Consider the following 18,353-nt stretch of genomic DNA (forward strand, 5'->3'; position numbering starts at 1 on the left):
TTATTTTTTAGGACAGTTTTAGATTTATAGGAAAATTGGGAAGACAGTACAGTAGGTTCCCATATACCCCACACCCAATTTTCCCTATTGTTAGCATCTTACATTAATACAGTATATTTGTTACAATTAATGAACCAGTATTGATATAATAAAGGCAATACTCGATTCACATTTTCTTTGTTTTCCCCTAATGCCCTTTTTCTCTTCAGGATCCCATCCAGGATATGTTACATCTAGTCATCATGTCTCCTTGGGCTCCTCTTGACTGTGACAATTTCTCAGACCATTTTAAAAAATTTTTGATGACTTGACAGTTTTGAGGATTACTGGTCAGGTATTTTGTAGATGCTGGAATTTGTGTTATGCTTTTTCTCTTAATGCCAACTTGACATCACTGTTGTTGTTGACGTTGATCGCCTGGCTGAGATAGTGTTTGTCAGGTTTCCCCACTGTGAAGTTACTCTTTGTTTCCCCCCTTTCCGTACTGTACTCTTTGCAGGGAAGTCACTATGCACAGCTCACACTTAGGAGAGTTATGCTCACTCTCCTTGAGGGCAGTTTAGCTACATAAATTGTTTGGAATTCTGCACAGGAGATTTGTCTCTTCTCCTCCATTTATTTACTTATCTAACTATTTATTTGTATCAGTGTAGATTCATGGATTTTTTTTATACTTTGGGTTGTAATCCAATGCTACTTTGTTTATTTTATTGCTCAAATTAAAAAAAAATTTTATACCTCTGAGTTTTGGCTATTGAGAGCTCTTTCAGTCAGCTCCTGTGCTCCTTTGCCATATCCTCAGTGTGGGGTTGGCTTGTTTGTTTTGGCACTACAAGATGCTCCAGGCTCATCTTGTATACTTCCTACTGTAGTCTTGGATCAACCATTCCTCCAAGGAGCCCTCGTTCCTTTTACTGAAGAATGGTATTAGAAACCAAGATCTGGGTGCTAGGTGTGCTTGTTGCTACTGGTTTCTAGCCTTTTTGGACCTCAGTTGTTTTTATAAGAGTTAATTATGTGATATTCCCAAGTTCACAGTTAGCCTAATGATTTCATGTTTCTGTATATCAGGTTTGTCATTAGTTTGGCTTCATGTTGCTTGTTAATAATTCTGCTTGTTTAACTTTCCCCCATCTCTTTGTTTTTTCTCCCTCCTTTCCACCCCCCCTTTTTTTTGCCCAAAAAGGAAAGAACCTTTTTGTCTTTTCATTATCTTTTCAAAATTTCTTCATTTCCCCCCATGCTGTACTCTATTCCCTATTTCTGTGTTTTCTTTTAACACTTCTTTCATTGTGATTCACCAAGTCTTTATTATTAGTGTAAACTATTTTCTCTATTTTAGTATGTGAAAATAACTAGGCAATTAGTGGAACAGACAATTTAATGAAAACAAATTTCCACTTTGTAAATGATTGCCCATAATTCATTTTACATAGCTTAAATAATAGCTCAAAAACATGAAATACGTGATGATTTTTTTTTAAAGAGAGGGGGGACCTTTTTTTTTAGTTTTAATTTTTAAAATTAATTAATTAATTAATTGGGCAGCATCAGGTCTTAGTTGCGGCACGCGGTATCTTCATTGTGGCATGCAGGATCTTTTATCGCAGTGTGCGGGCTTCTCTCTAGTTGTGGTAAGCGGGCTCTAGAGCATGCAGGCTCAGTAGTTGTGGGGCACACGGGCTCAGTTGCTCCGAGGCATGTGGGATCTTAGTTCACCGATTGGGGATTGAACCTGCGTCCCCTGCATTGGAAGGCGTATTCTTAACCACTGGACCACCAGGGAAGTCCCCATCATGATTATTTATGCAAACCGAATACCACAGTCATACTTGAATAAGGGAATTATCTTTTTTTTTTTTTTTTTTTTTGCCGTACGCGGGCCTCTCACTGTTGTGGCCTCTCCCGTTGCGGAGCACAGGCTCCGGATGCGCAGGCTCAGCGGCCACGGCTCAGGGGCCCAGCCGCTCCGCGGCATGTGGGATCTTCCCGGACCGGGGCACGAACCTGCATCCCCTGCATCGGCAGGCGGACTCTCAACCACTGCCCCACCAGGGAAGCCCGGGAATTATCTTTTGACACAATTTTGTTAACACATTTAATCATTATGCATAGCCTCATATACAATGAGAAAATTTAAAAGAGAGGTATCCAGCTAAGCCAGTATCATTATTTTATGTATCTCTTGATATTTATACTTTTTTCAATAAAAGATAGAATAACTTAACTCTTAGGGATCCTTTCTTTACGGAATCCCTACTCCCAGCTCTTTATTTATTTATTTTTTTTTTCTTTTTGCGGTACGCGGGCCTCTCACTGCTGTGGCCTCTCCCGTTGCGGAGCACAGGCTCCGGATGCGCAGGCCCAGCGGCCATGGCTCATGGGCCCAGCCGCTCCGCGGCATATGGGATCCTCCCAGACCGGGGCACGAACCCGTATCCCCTGCATCAGCAGGCGGACTCTCAACCACTGCGCCACCAGGGAGGCCCCCAGCTCTTTATTGATATGTTTAATGTGCTTACTGCCTTGGGTTTTATCATTTGGTTATAGATTAGATTCAATTCCTCCCTCAACTGACTTAGAGCACTCACTGGGCCCAGTAAACATGCTTGCATGCATAGTGTGTTGTATTTGTTTATTTGTTTTTCTCCTAACTGCAGGCTCCTCAAGGGGCAGATAATGTCTTAAGGCATCTAGCATCTACTTGCTGAATGAAGGGATGAAACATAAGCCCATAAGGGCAAGGACTGAGTCTTACATATCCTGCTTGTGACCTGCATTTGTTGGCTCTCTATAAATATGTGTTGAATTGCATTTAACAGAATTAATAAATAAACACAGATTTCCTTGTCAATATCATCATTGGTTGTTTTGGTGGAGTAGCAAAAGACATCCCCAAATTATGTGTTCATTTTGTCTGTAACATATTGTAATCTCTTCTTTGTGATTTTGTGATCTACTTAATTTATTATATGCCTGGAGATGTTCTGTACTTAATGAATTTATAATATTTTTAACTTTGTTTAAATCAGCATTTTCCAAATTTATTTCACCATGGGCTCTTTTAATGCAAAACAAAGATTGGTCCATAGAAGGCTCTCAGTAAATGTATTTGCTCCACAAATGAATGAATAAAATCTTGTGGATGTCTTGAACAAATCTTGTATACAACATATACTTTTGGAAATGCTTTACTGCACAAATGCTGAGACCAATGTGTCAGGAGTGGATTCCTGTTGCTCTATGTTTCTGCATTCCTGGAGGACTTTCTGCACTGTGTCACCAGAAAGAGGAAGGCTTTCCTTTCTCCTATCCACCTTCCCTGACTACTCTTGCCCTCATACATACAACATATACAGTGACATTTTATTATTAGGAAACTAAGGCTGTGCAATACTCCTGCCAGGATTCGACCCAGCTCCATCTCACTCTGGATCTAAGCTCTTAACCACTGCATAACCTTGGTGCAAGGGCGAGTGAGCAGAGATTGCTTGGCTGGTTGACTATTTTGGTTCATTTCAAGTTCATTTCAATACTGTTCTTGAGTATTAATTATAGTAAATCACACCTATAGCTGACTGATAGTGTGGCATATCTTGCAGATGTGGATGTTGTTAATCCTGATGAAAAGTCAATCATGACCTATGTGGCACAGTTTCTGCAGTATTCAAAGGCTGCACCTGGGACTGGAGATAAAGCCCAGGTATGTCTTTATAAGTACAAATCAAGCTCATTTTTTTGGTACCCTACTAATAGTTTAATTTTTGGCATTGAGGCATAATTTGCACACAGAACTTAAATGTGCAGTTCAGTGAGTTTTGGCAAATGCACACCCCATATAACCATACTTTAATCATGATGTAAAACATTTCTATTACCCAGATTGTTCCATTGTGCCTCTCTTCTGTCTGTACTCCTCCACCTGAAGCAACCAATATTCCAATTTCTTTCACTATAGATTAGTTTTGCTTGGTTTTTTAAAGTTAAAAGTGGTAGTTTATTAAACTTTGTTGAATTATCTAAAACAGCATTTAGATACGTACTATATAGGACAAATTAAGTTTAGCAGGCTTTTAAAAAAGTCTAGAGATATCAGATTTTTGTCTATTGTAATTTTTATCAGCTTTATTGAGATACAATTCATATACTGTAAATTAAGTCATTTAAAATTTACGATCAATGGTTTTTAGTATGTTTACATAGTTGTGCAACCATCATCACAATCTAATTTTAGCATATTTCCATTTTACCTGTTCTTTAGCTTAGTATAAATGGAATCATATAATCCATATAAACAGAAGCATTGTGTTCCACTCTTAATCCTTGTTTGTTGAGATACTGTTGAATTACCATCAGACTGCCATTTGTTTATTCAATTTTTTCCTTTGACTTTCAGTCAGTTGCACAGAATATTGTGGGTGGAAATTTCTTAAAAATCACTGAGCTGAAAATAAACATTTTTTCTGCATCTATAAAGATGAATGAGTGCTGTGAGTTTAGTAAAATGTTTTTGAATATTATTTTAAAATTTAAACTACTTCCTCAGACATGTAAACATGTAGTCATATAGTCACATTTGCTTTGACATAAAATTTAGGCCTATGTTTTTCCAACTGTTATGTTTGAGGCACCAAGCCAGATTGTTGCTGACTCTGGAAGAGAGACTCAAGCTGAGACACGGGCTTATAATACACTTCACTTATTTCTGACCTGCTGAGGAGCTCCTGTTTTCTAATTAATTTTCTTATCAAAAAATAAAACTAAAAATTCAACTGTCCATGAAATCAGTTGCAAAAATATATAGAAAGCACTGTTGCTTAATAGAAGGAAAAAAGTAAAGGAAGGTTAAAGGAGAATGGAAATAAGATGCAATTTCTTTTGCTTTATCCTCTGCCTGTAAAATTTGCCTCCAAATGTGTGCAAGCTTACCGCCTAAACAAGAATCTAAAGAAGAAATAATTGTTGCCCAATTCCATAGGATAGCTTAACCAAAGCTTTTAGTAGTGTTATTTTTAGGATCTTTAAATTGTTCAAGATATTTTTGATGTCAGTATATTTAGTAGATGTAAACATCTGTTAACCCATGTTTAGATTTATTGGAAAGCAGTATTCTGAAATGCCTACTATAAATAAATAATTCAGAATAATGTTCTCTAAAATGGAAGAATAATGAAAGTGGGTAAGCCAAAAAAATAGGGGCTTGCTTGCCCTGTTTCTTTAGCACGTTATATTCAGATGGTAGTTTCAATCCATTTTAAAGTTTAAGGTGTTACATGAACAGGCAAAATTCCTCTTTGGCACAATGAGTCATTGGTGTGTAGTGATTACACTATTTCACTGATGTTTGAAGTTGTTAATTTTATTGTTTAAAAAAATCACAAAGTATATTTAGGCTAGAGTTTTAAATGTGTGTGTGTGAATTACAGGGAAAGGTGAAAGATGCTATGGTCTGGTTAACTCTGCAAGAGAAAAAGCTACAGAAAATGCTAACGGATTCAGAAAATGAGACCTACTGTAAGAAGTATGAAGTAAGTATGACTTTAAACAGTAATTTATTTGTAGTTTACTCTTGGGGAAGAGTAGGATGTTTTTAGAAAAAAACTTACAGAGTTAATTGTTTAAATACTAAATTAACTCCAAGTTTTAGTGTTGAGTTAGAAGGACCAAGCTTCTCAAATTTTAATGTGCATAGGAATCACCTGGGGAACCTTGTTAAAATACAGATTCTAACTCAGTAGTTCTGGGATGGGGCCTGAGATTCTGCATTTCCCACAAGCTCCCAGATGGTGCTGATGCTGGGGGTCCTTAGAGAACTTTGAGTAGTAAGGTTTTAGAGTGGGGACTGGCAAACTGGTCTCTGGGCCCCAGCACCTGTTTTTGTAAATACATTGTTATTGGATACATTATCTTATGTATTATATATTACATATTATAATATATATTATATGAGAGCCATGCCCATTAAAGTATTGTTTGTGGCTGCATTCTCACCACATTGTTGAATAGTTACAGCAGAGACCATATGGCCCACAAAGCCCAATATGTTTGCTATCTTACTTATCTTATAGTACACGTTTTCCAATCCCAGGTCTAGAGCAGAACATGCTTTTCAGAATGAATATTGAAGGGAAAAAGATTAGGAAATCAGAAATGGAGCCATCCCAGAATTACAGTTCAGGGCTTCAACCAAAGTGTCCTTTGGGAGTAATGACAACTGTTACTGTCACCATGTATTGAATATTTGCTATATATCAGGCACCTGCTGACAAGCGTTTTTCAGGTTACAACATCTTGCTGAGTATGGCATGGTTATTCCAGTTTTACAGATGAAGACAAACAAGACTTAGAGGGACTAAGTGATTTATCTAAAGTTATATAGCTACTGAAAGGTAGAGGTGGGACTGGAATGAAGTCTGGATTCAAAGCCCGAGCTCTCTTTAGTCTTGATGCTTCTCCAGGGTAAGCAGTTATTCCCCACACCATTTTGAAAGATACTGTCAGGACCCAAAGTGAGGGCTCCACAGTCTTCTTTCTTAGAACCCAGTCTGTGCAACACTGTGCCCTTCACCTGGTCTCCATCCAGGAGATACACTCCTGGGGCTACACAGCACTTAGCACTTCTAGACCTTCATCCCCCACATCGATTAAGAGAGGGAGTCGGATGAATCCAGTCTTTCCTACACTAACATTCGGTGGATTGTGTGACTTGCTCGCCACACCATTCTTTTAGGATTGGAGCCATCAAGGAAGGAAGACATTCTCATCTTCCTTTCTCCTGCATAGGCTTCTTGTGCTTTTTGCCTCTTAGCTCTGGCCTGAAATTTTTTTCATTGACAAGGTGCTCAGCGTCCACAGGAAGTGCCTTGCTCTCACTTGTCTTTCATTTCCTAATGTACCACAGATTCAGGTTTCTAAAATGAAAGCCTTTATGAAGTTATTTTAATTCTCAGAAAGAATCAAATTACTTATCCCTTAGTTTGTTCACAAAATTTAATTAGAAATGTGGCCAGTAATTATGGGTAATCTTAAATAACAGTTATGGAATTGATGACTCAAACACCAATATTTCACACAAATACAAACCAAGATAAGCTTTATTTATTAAATTTTTGAGGGCAAAGACAAAGTATATTCTAAAGTTTGTATAAAATGACTTGGGAAGAATGGCTCAAGCTTAGTTAATCATGGAAACTTCAAAAACCATTTATACATGATGACTGCTGCCATATAATCCTCACTTCTACTCATTCTTATTTTGTTGTGAACACATATTTGGGGAGGACAAACTCACATTTTCCATGGGGCATTATGATTTGTCCTCTAGAGCTGGGTGGCCTTGCTACCCTATTCCAGTAGAAATCCAACCATAGTGACATGAGACGCAAGCTGTGACCTGTGTCACTATGGGGGCACCCAGATCATGAGGGTGCACTGGAGAAAGAAACTGGATTGGTGAGAGGATCCTGAATTCAGGGAATTTTACCTTTATCTAAGTAAAAGTTTAAATATAACCTACAATTATTGACCTGCAAATAGCAAATTACATTTTATAAACTGGTTTAAACGTTTCAGTCTTTAAAATACCCTTCTAATTGTAGAGCCTGCTGTCCTTTTTGGAGTCATTCAATGAAGAAAAAAAAAGCTTTCTGGATGTCCTGTCGATAACAAGGAATCTAGATGAACTGAATGAAGATCAGTTAAAGTTGAGAGAAGCCTGGGATGGTCTCAACTGCCAGGTTACTGTATTGTGTTGATTAGAACATTTTCACGGGGCAGCTTTGTTTGTTGGATGAGAACTTTAGACTTCCATGAGGAATTCTGTAAAAGACAGAGTAGATGCTTCATCAGAAAGTTGGGAGAGCATTATATTTTCTCCATGATCTCATTTGGGTAGTGGTTGATATTGAAATAGGAATTTATAACATTCTGTTTAGAGAAATTGCGGGCTTATACAAAGTTTTTATATTTGCCATCAATTCTTGGTTTGCCATAGTAGATTATCCATATTCTGATTGACATGCAACCTCCTCTCTGCTTTGGACCAGTATCATGTATCACTATCAATAGATGCTTGAAGTGGGTAGGGACAAACCCAGAGAGAATGTGTAATGATGAACGTGTGTATGTGTGTCTGAATATATCTGTATGATTTCAGTCGTTTTAAATTTATTGAGTCTTGTGTTATGGCCCAGGATAATATGGTATATATATACTATTTGTACTTGAAAGGAACATGTATTCTGTAGTTATTGGATATAGTATTCTATAAATATCAATTAAGACAAGGTGGTTGGTAGCATTCAGATTATCTATGTCTTGACTGACATTTTGTCTAGGTATTCTATCAATTTCTGGGAGAGACCTATTAAAATCTGTAGAATCCTTCCTTTAATTTAGTCAAATTTTGTATCATGTATTTTAAGACTTTGTTATTAGGTGTGTGCATTTATGATTGTTATGTCTTCGTGAATCAACACTTTTACCATTATGAAATATTCCTGTTTATCTCTGGGAAGACTATTTTTCTTCATGTCTACTTGATCTTATATCAGTATGATAATGTGGATTTACCATCTTATGCTTTTTTTCTGTTTATTCCCTCTGTTTTTTGTATCTCTATTCTTTCTTTTCCTGCCTTGTTTTAGATTATGTTAATATTTTTAGAATTCCATGTTAATTTATCTATTGGCTTTTTGGCTCTACCTCTTTCAAATTTTTACTGTGATTACAATGTACATTATAAAATTTTTATAGTCTACTTAAAGTTCTACAACTTCTAAGTTATTGTACAACTTCTTATAATACGTGGAAGTCTTACAATCAAATCTCTCATTTTTTATGCTTAGTTGCTTTATATATAAATATATATAGGACACAAACATATGTTTTAAAGTCCCCAAGACCATGTTATACATTCTTGCTCAAAACAGTCATGTATGTTAAAGAAATTAAGGAAAAAAATTAGTCTTTCATATCTATATAGCTATTTATCATTACCATTTTTCTTCGTTCCTCCTTAGAGATTTGAGTTTCCATCTGAACTCATTTCCGTTCAGCTTGAAAAACTTCCTTTAACTTATCTCATAATGCAGATCTGTGGATGGCAAATTCTCTTAGTTTTCTTTGATGTCTAAATGTCTTTATTTTGCTTTCATTCTTTTTAAACATCTTTGTTGAGGTATAATTTACATATCATAGAATTTGCTCATTTTAAATGGCTAATTAAATGACTTTTAGTGAATTTACAGAGTTACAACAGAGATTGTACAGTTTGTAAGTCAAAAATACTCTTTGGCCCTGGAAAAGTTTGCCAATTCTTGCTCAAGCCTCTTGGCCATCAAGAGCGACACTCTGTTTTCAGAATATATTTATCATACCATTTGTATAGTGTGTTAAACACTAGCACAGTGGCTTAAAAGAGCCACCCTTTCAGTCCCTAATTTTTTTTTTTTTTTGTGGTATGCGGGCCTCTCACTGTTGTGGCCTCTCCCGTTGCGGAGCACAGGCTCCGGACGCGCAGGCTCAGCGGCCATGGCTCACGGGCCCAGCCGCTCCGCGGCATGCGGGATCCTCCCGGACCAGGGCACGAACCCGTGTCCCCTGCATCGGCAGGCGGACTCTCAACCACTGCGCCACCAGGGAAGCCCCTCAATCCCTAATTTTGAAGAGCTAGTGCAGCTTCAGAAATTTTCCCATCAAGTGGCAGTGCTCATTGCAATTTCAGCTTCTGTTCCGACCACAGTTTGACAGAACTGATCCCTGTGAAGGGCAGGAAGTCTCTGTTACAAATCCTCAACAAAACAGAAGGAGAGGAAGAAAATACTGTCTGTATAGTTCAGGCTGTTCCAGGCCAAAAAGACCCAGTCTGATTTTGCTGCCTGTGATTTGGAAAAATCACCCAAAATAATGAGAAAAACCATTAAAAGAACTATTTTGCAAGATGAAGTGCTACAAATTGATAGTAGTTTGAAAATCTGTTCCGTAGGTGGAGTTCTGCTCATTTTCTTGGTGTTGCAAAATGAAACTTATTGATTTTAAAGTCATCAGGTGTATAACAGTCAATACTATCCAGACAGATTCTGGTTCAATTGGTTGAGGACACAGATATCTCATAGCATCTTAATAAATGATTTCATTTTAAGCCTGCGATAGGAAATAGCCACATTACGTTATTTTGACCTGACAAGATCTTATATAAATTTTCATCCAAATTCAAAGGTAATTTCCAACACTGAGAAAGAAAGTGTAGAACTAGTTTTCTACATTAAGAGTGGGAAGAGGGCTTCCCTGGTGGCGCAGTGGTTGAGAGTCCGCCTGCCGATGCAGGGGACACGGGTTCGTGCCCTGGTCCGGGAGGATCCCGCATGCCGCGGAGCGGCTGGGCCCGTGAGCCATGGCCGCTGAGCCTGCGCGTCCGGAGCCTGCGCTCCGCAACGGGAGAGGCCACAGCAGTGAGAGGACCGCGTACCACAAAAAAAAAAAGAGTGGAAAGAGAGGAATGAAAGATAAACACCGCCTTCTATCTTTCCTCTTCCTACTGCTGCAGGGAGTACAGCCCGCAGTCAGAAAGCCCACATTTGGTTTCATGCAAAACATATACAGCTTTCTTTCAGTTGTGAGAAGAATAATAACTGAGTTAGAGGTATCGTTCTTAGCTTCTCTTTTGCTCAGTCGTTTGCCAGTTTTCTGGGTTTTTTGTTTGTTTGTTTATTTTTTGGGAAACTCACAGATAATTCAGATATATATAATAAAAGCACATGCTAACTTGTTCATATTAAAATTCATAATAGTGAAAACATTTTTTCATTCTTTTCCGACTGGAGGCTTAATGGTATGTAGTTAATGATTTAGGATTGTAGAGCTGTCTTTTGTCTTACGCCTTTTGAGAAAATAAACTTGCAAGGCAATTAAAGCAAAACAAAATACTACATGGTGTCACTTATTTGTGGAATCTTAAAAAAGTTAAACTCGTAGAAACAGAGTAGAAAAGCAGTTGTTCGGGACTGAGGGTGTGGAAAATAGGAAGTTGGTTAATGGGAGCAAACTTTCAGCTCTAAGATGAATAAGGTCTGAGGATATCATGTAAAACATGATGACTATAGTGATAACACCATATTATATCACTGAAATTTTCTAGAGAGTAAAAACTTAAATGTACTTGCCCCCCCAAAAAGATAAATATGTGAAATGATGGATGTGTTCATTAACTAGATGGTGAGACTCCTTTTATGAAGTAAATGTATATCAAATCACCATGATGTACACTTTAAATATCTTACAATTTTATTTGTCAGTTATGCCTCAATAATGCTAAAAAAAGCAAAACAAAATGCAAAAACTGTAACACTTAACGTTTCTGGTTTATGAATAGTCCCGTTTGACTGCCTTGAAGGAGGCTAGCTTTGTCCTCATTTAGCATCTTTGTACTTGGGTTGTTGGTTTAATGGGTTTTTTTTTTTTTTTTGATACTTTGCTCTGCATATAGTGGGCACCCAATAAATGTTTTTCAGTGAATTAATAATGAATCAAAGAACCCCACACTTAAAAAATAACCTAATTTTGCCTATTCTTTCCTCTAAAAGTGATTTAACTCTAAGAATAGTGACAACTCCTCTAGTAGAACTAGAATGGTAAGAGAGAATACAGACTTAAAACTCGTACTTTCATCATCAGGGTGGGGTCCTCCCCACTGGCTCTTTTATATTGCTGACCACACTTTACTGTAACCGTGTCCTTGTCTGCTTCCCCTGCTAGGTGGTTCAGGCAGGAGCTGTGGCTGTTATTTATCTGGTTGACCCTTAGATGTGGAGGGTTGTGGTAAACTTACTCTTGCCTTCATGACACATGGATCTGGGCAAGGCCCTACCCCTATTTTTATTCCTTTATTAAATTCTATGTTTACTTCCTTTTATCCCCATACCCTCCTTCCATCCCTCTTTCTCCTTAGGCTGCCATTGTGATGTGCTTAGTGTGTATCTTTTTGTTTTATGTGTTCTTGCAAAATGCAGTATTGTATTTCTGTGTCCGTGTATTTTTAGGTTGTGTGAATTGATATTGTATTTTATTCTGCTCCTTACTTTCAGTTTTGAACGCATATATTTAAATAAGGTGCCTCCATGTTGCCCCTCATGTACACCTAACTGGCATCTAACCGCTGCACAGCCCTCTGTGGTGTGTGACCACTGCCCCCACCACATGTCCTTCCTCTACTCCAGAAGCCTTCTGTGTCTTTATACCCAACTCTTAGCACAATTCATAAATGTTTGCTCAATGAGTGAATGAATGAGTGAGGTTTTTTTTTTTTTGAATTTTTGAATTTATTTTTTTATACAGCAGGTTCTTCTTAGTCATCCATTGTATACACATCAGTGTATACATGTCAATCCCAATCTCCCAATTCATCACACCACCGCCCCCCTCCCCCTGCTGTGTTCCCCCCTTGGTGTCCATACGTTTGGTCTCTACATCTGTGTCTCAATTTCTGCCCTGCACACCGGTTCATCTGTACCATTTTTCTAGGTTCCACATATACGTGTTAGTATATGATATTTGTTTTTCTCCTTCTGACTTACTTCACTCTGTGTGACAGTCTCTAGGTCCATCCACGTCTCTACAAATGACCCAATTTTGTTCCTTTTTACAGCTGAGTAATATTCCATTGTATATATGTACCACATCTTCTTTATCGATTCATCTGTCGATGGGCATTTAGGTTGCTTCCATGACCTGGCTATTGTAAATAGTGCTGCAATGAACATTGGGGTGCATGTGTCTTTTTAAATTATGGTATATGCCCAGTAATGGGATTGCTGGGTCATCTGGTAATTCTATTTTTAGTTTTGTAAGGAACGTCCATACTGTTCTCCATAGTGGCTGTATCAATTTACATTCCCACCAACAGTGCAAGAGGGTACCCTTTTCTCCACACCCTCTCCAGCATTTGTTGTTTTGTAGATTTTCTGATAATGCCCATTCTAACTGGTGTGAGGTGATACCTCACTGTAGTTTTGATTTACATTTCTCTAATAATTAGTGATGTTGAGCAGCTTTGCATGTGCTTCTTGGCCATCTGTATGTCTTCTTTGGAGAAATGTCTGTTTAGGTCTTCTGCGAATTTTTGGATTGGGTTGTTTGTATTTTTAATATTGAGCTGCATGAGCTGTTTATATATTTTGGAGATTAATCCTTTGTCCGTTGATTCGTTTGCAGATATCTTCTCCCATTCTGAGAGTTGTCTTTTCATCTTGTTTATGGTTTCTTTTGCTGTGCAAAAGCTTTTAAGTTTCATTAGGTCCCATTTGTTTATTTTATTTTATTTTTTTTGCAGTACATGGGCCTCTCACTGTTGTGGCCTCTCCCGTTGCGGAGCACAGGCTCTGGATGCGCAGGCTCAGCGGCCATGGCTCATGGGCCCAGCCACTCTGCGGCATGTGGGATCTTCCCGGACTGGGGCACGAACCCGTGTGCCCTAAATTGGCAGGCGGACTCTCAACCACTGCACCACCAGGGAAGCCCGCCATTTGTTTACTTTTGTTTTTATTTCCATTACTCTAGGAGGTAGATCAAAGAAGATCTTGCTGTAATTTATGTCAAAGAGTGTTCCTCCTATGTTTTCCTCTAAGAGTTTTATAGTGTCCAGTCTTACATTTAGGTCTCTAATCCATTTTGAGTTTATTTTTGTGTGTGGTGTCAAGGAGTGTTCTAATTTCATTCTTTTACATGTAGCTGTCCAGTTTTCCCAGTACCACTTATTGAAGAGACTGTCTTTTCTCCATTGTATATCCTTGCCTCCTGTGTCATAGATTATTAGTTGACCGTAGGTGCGTGGGTTTATCTCTGGGCTTTCTATCTTGTTCCATTGATCTATATTTCTGTTTTTGTGCCAGTACCATATTGTCTTGATTACTGTAGCTTTGCAGTATAGTCTGAAGTTAGGGAGTCTGATTCCTCCACCTCTGCTTTTTTCCCTTAAGACTGCTTTGGTTATTTGGGGTCTTTTGTGTCTCCATACAAATTTTAAGATTTTTTGTTCTAGTTCTGTAAAAAATGCCATTGGTAATTTGATAGGGATTGCATTGAATCTGTAGATTGCTTTGGGTAGTATAATCATTTTCACAATATTGATTCTTCCAAGAACATGGTATATCTGTCTATCTTTTGGTATCATCTTTAATTTCTTTCATCAGTGCCTTATAGTTTTCTACATACAGGTCTTTTGTCTCCCTAGGTAGGTTTATTGCTAGGTATTTTATTCTTTTTGTTGCGATGGTAAATGGGCGTGTTTCCTTAATTTCTCTTTCAGATTTTTCATCATTAGTATATAGGAATGCAAGAGATTTCTGTGCACTAATTTTGTATCCTGCTACTTTACCAAATTCATTGATTAGCTCTAGTAGTTTTCTGGTGGCATCTTTAGGATTCTGTATGTATAGTATCATGTCATCTGCAAACACTGCGTTTTACTTCTTTTCCAATTTGGATTCCTTTTATTTCTTTTTCTTCTCTGATTGCCGTGGCTATGACTTCCAATACTATGTTGAATAATAGTGGTGAGAGTGGACATCCTTGTCTTGTTCCTGATCTTAGAGGAAATGCTTTCAGTTTTTCACCATTGAAAATGATGTTTGCTATGGGTTTGTCGAATATGGCCTTTATTATGTTGCGGTAGGTTCCCTCTATGCCCACTTTCTGGAGAGTTTTTATCATAAATGGGTGTTGAATTTTGTCAAAAGCTTTTTCTGGGGCTTCCCTGGTCACGCAGTAGTTGAGAGTCCACCTGCCAATGCAGGGGACGTGGGTTCGTGCCCCGGTCCAGGAAGATCCCACATGCCACGGAGCGGCTGGGCCCGTGAGCCATGGCCACTGAGCCTGCATGTCCGGAGCCTGTGCTCCACAACGGGAGAGGCCACAACAGTGAGAGGCCCGCATACCACAAAAAAAAAAAAAAAAAAAACCTTTCTCTGCATTTATTGAGATGATCATATGGTTTTTATTCTTCAATTTGTTAATATGGTTTATCACATTGATTGATTTGCATAATTTGCATACATTGAAGAATCCTTGCATCCCTGGGATAAATCCCACTGGTTAATGGTTTATGATCCTTTTTACGTGTTGTTGGATTCTGTTTGCTAGTTTTTTGTTGAGGATTTTTGCATCTATAGTCATCAGTGATATTGGTCTGTAATTTTCTTTTTTTGTAGTATCTTTGTCTGGTTTTGGTATCAGGGTGATGGTGGCCTCATAGAATGAGTTTGGGAGTGTTCCTTCCTCTTCTGGAAGAGTTTGAGAAGGATGGGTGTTAGCTCTTCTCTAAATGTTTGATAGAATTCACCTGTGAAGCCATCTGGTCCTGGACTTTTGTTTGTTGGAAGATTTTTAATCACAGTTTCAATTTCAGTGCTTGTGATTGGTCTGTTCATATTTTCTATCTCTTCCTGGTTCAGTCTTGGAAGTTTGTGCATTTCTAAGAATTTGTCCATTTCTTCCAGGTTGTCCATTTTATTGGCATATAGTTGCTTGTAGTAATCTCATGATCCTTTGTATTTCTGCAGTGTCAGTTGATACTTCTCCTTTTTCATTTCTAATTCTGTTGATTTGAGTCTTCTCCCTTTTTTTCTTGATAAGTCTGGCTAATGGTTTATCAATTTTGTTTATCTTCTCAAAGAACCAGCTTTTAGTTTTATTGATCTTTGCTATTGTTTTCTTTGTTTCTATTTCATTTATTTCTGCTCTGATCTTTATGATTTCTTTCCTTCTGCTAACTTTGGGTTTTGTTTGTTCTTCCTTCTGTAATTCCTTTAGGTGTAAGGTTAGATTGTGTATTTGAGATTTTCTTGTTTCTTGAAGTAGGCTTGTATAGCTATAAACTTCCCTCTTAGAACTGCTTTTGCTGCATCCCATAGGTTTTGGATCGTCCTGTTTTGTTTTTTTTGTTTTGTTTTGTTTTGTTTCTTTGCAGTACACGGGCCTCTCACTTTTGTGGCCTCTCCCATTGCGGAGCACAGGCTCCAGGCACGCAGGCTTAGCGGCCATGGCTCACGGGCCCAGCCGCTCCGTGGTATGTGGCATCTTCCTGGACCTGGACACGAACCTGTGTCCCCTGCATCGGCAGGTGGACTCTCAACCACTGCGCCACCAGGGAAGCCCTGGATTGTCCTGTTTTTGTTGTCATTTGTCTCTATGTATTTTTTGATTTCCTCTTTCATTTCTTCAGTGATCTCTTCGTTATTTAGTAACGTATTGTTTAGCCTCCATGTGTTTGTGTTTTTTATGTTTTTTTCCGTGTAATTAATTTCTAATCTCATAACATTGTGGTCAGAAAATGTGCTTGATATGATTTCAATTTTCTTAAATTTACTGAGGCTTGATTTGTGACCCAAGATGTGATCTATCCTGGAGAATGTTCCGTGAGCACTTGAGAAGAAAGTGTAATCTGCTGTTTCTGGATGGAATGTCCTATAAATATCAATTATATCTCTCTGGCCTATTGTGTCATTTAAACCTTCTGTTTCCTTATTTATTTTCATTTTGGGTGATCTGTCCATTGGTGTAAGTGAGGTGTTAACGTCCCCCACTATTATTGTGTTACTGTCGATTTCCTCTTTTATAGCTGTTGGCAGTTGCCTTATGTATTGAGGTGCTCCTATGTTGGGTGCATATATATTTATAATTGTTATATCTTCTTCTTGGATTGATCCCTTGATCATTATGTAGTGTCCTTCCTTGTCTCTTGTGACATTCTTTATTTTAAAGTCTATTTTATCTGATATGAGTATTGCTACTCCAGCTTTCTTTTGATTTCCATTTGCATGGAATATCTTTTTCCATCCCCTCACTTTCAGTCTGTATCTGTCCCTAGGTCTGAAATGGGTCTCTTGTAGACAGCATATATATGGGTCTTTTTTTGGTATTCATTCAGCAAGCCTGTGTCTTTTGGTGGGAGCATTTAATCCATTCACGTTTAAGGTAATTATCGATATGTATGTTCCTATTACCATTTTTTAAATTGTTTTGGCTTGATTTTTGTAGGTCCTTTTCTTGTCTCATTTCTCCCATTTAGAGAAGTTCCTTTAGCATTTGCTGTAGAGCTGGTTTGGTGGTGCTGAATTCTCTTCGCTTTTGCTTGTCTGTGAAGCTTTTGATTTCTCCCTCAAATCTGAATGAGATCCTTGCTGGGTAGAGTAATCTTGGTTGTAGTTTCTTCCCTTTCATCACTTTAAGTATATGATGCCACTCCCTTCTGGCTTTTAGAGTTCCTGCTGAGAAATCAGCTGTTAACCTTATGGGAGTTCCCTTGTATGTTATTTGTTGTTTTTCCCTTGCTGCTTCCAAAATTTTTCTTTGTCTTTAATATTTTCCATTTTGATTACTATGTGTCTTGGTGTGTTTCTCCTGTATGGGACTCTGAGAGTGAGTTTTGATGGTGTTTAGCAGGGGGGAAATCCAGGTAGAAGGGGCAGCAAGGGCTAAGACCTGGGAGAGTAATCAGGGTTTGGGACAATAAGTAGCTGGTATTTATGTGACTCATATATTTAGGGAGTAGTGGGAAGGCTGAGGAAGGAGGAGGTTGGCTGGATTGAGGGGTGGGGGCTTTGATGAAGCACAGATATTCAGGAGATATGGTAGAGATATCTAATGTAAATATATGATTAGGGCTCCTGAGGAAAGTAATCTATAAATCTGCTTGTGATGTATAGTTGTAATGTCAGAGAACACAAGGGCATACAACATTTCAAGTGATGGTCATTTAGTGCAGTAGTCTACCCCTGCTTCGAGGGGTGCTTTAACTATTTCTAATTTCCCTCTCATGACTGATTATGGATTTATCAAAACATTTGTTTTTATTCTTGTGCTCTCTTCTACTTTTGAACAAATTATGTTCTCGATCAGCAACTAGCCAACTGATACTTAGAACTAAGAAATTTACCTATCGATCACGATTTCCTTGTCTAACAAACAGATCAGAGAATTAAAATACTATTTTTAAAGAGTGGTTTTAAAAGAATTCTTTGAAGATTTAAGCATGCCGTATGTGAAGAAATAAACTGTAGAAGTGTCTACTGAAGAACATCTTTCCTTTTTTTTTTCAGATTAATGTGTGGAAAACAGAGTTGAATCATGACTTGCCCTCACCCCTCTATCAAATAGAAACTTGGCTCCAGGGGGTGGAGGAGCTTATAGATGAAGATTTGCCAGCCTCCCAGGATTACTATGAAGCCATGGCTCTAATGCAAGAGAAAATGACTTTATTCCAGGTTGGAAAAGAAAAAAGAAACATGGAAAAATCTGTGCTTTGTTAGGAACTGTTCTTGAGGAAGATGTTCCTAGAAAGGAGGGAAGGAAGTATAGTG

At 38.2% G+C, this 18,353-nt stretch overlaps 1 protein-coding gene across 11 annotated transcripts in view; it reads left to right on the forward strand.

Annotated features, from left to right (window-relative positions):
• Positions 1–18,353, forward strand: part of SYNE2 (spectrin repeat containing nuclear envelope protein 2) — a 351,205-nt gene that overhangs the window by 99,627 nt on the left and 233,225 nt on the right. For all 11 annotated transcript variants that reach the window (XM_081228103.1, XM_081228110.1, XM_081228112.1 and 8 more), the window contains exons 9-12: positions 3,603–3,703; positions 5,427–5,528; positions 7,599–7,736; positions 18,093–18,257. In XM_081228103.1, coding sequence (XP_081084229.1) covers positions 3,603–3,703; positions 5,427–5,528; positions 7,599–7,736; positions 18,093–18,257 — 506 coding nt within the window. The remainder of the gene's footprint in view (positions 1–3,602; positions 3,704–5,426; positions 5,529–7,598; positions 7,737–18,092; positions 18,258–18,353) is intronic.

The sequence above is a fragment of the Mesoplodon bidens genome (genome assembly GCF_964165515.1).
Source record: "Mesoplodon bidens genome assembly, chromosome: 3".
NCBI classification, from domain to species: domain Eukaryota; kingdom Metazoa; phylum Chordata; class Mammalia; order Artiodactyla; family Ziphiidae; genus Mesoplodon; species Mesoplodon bidens.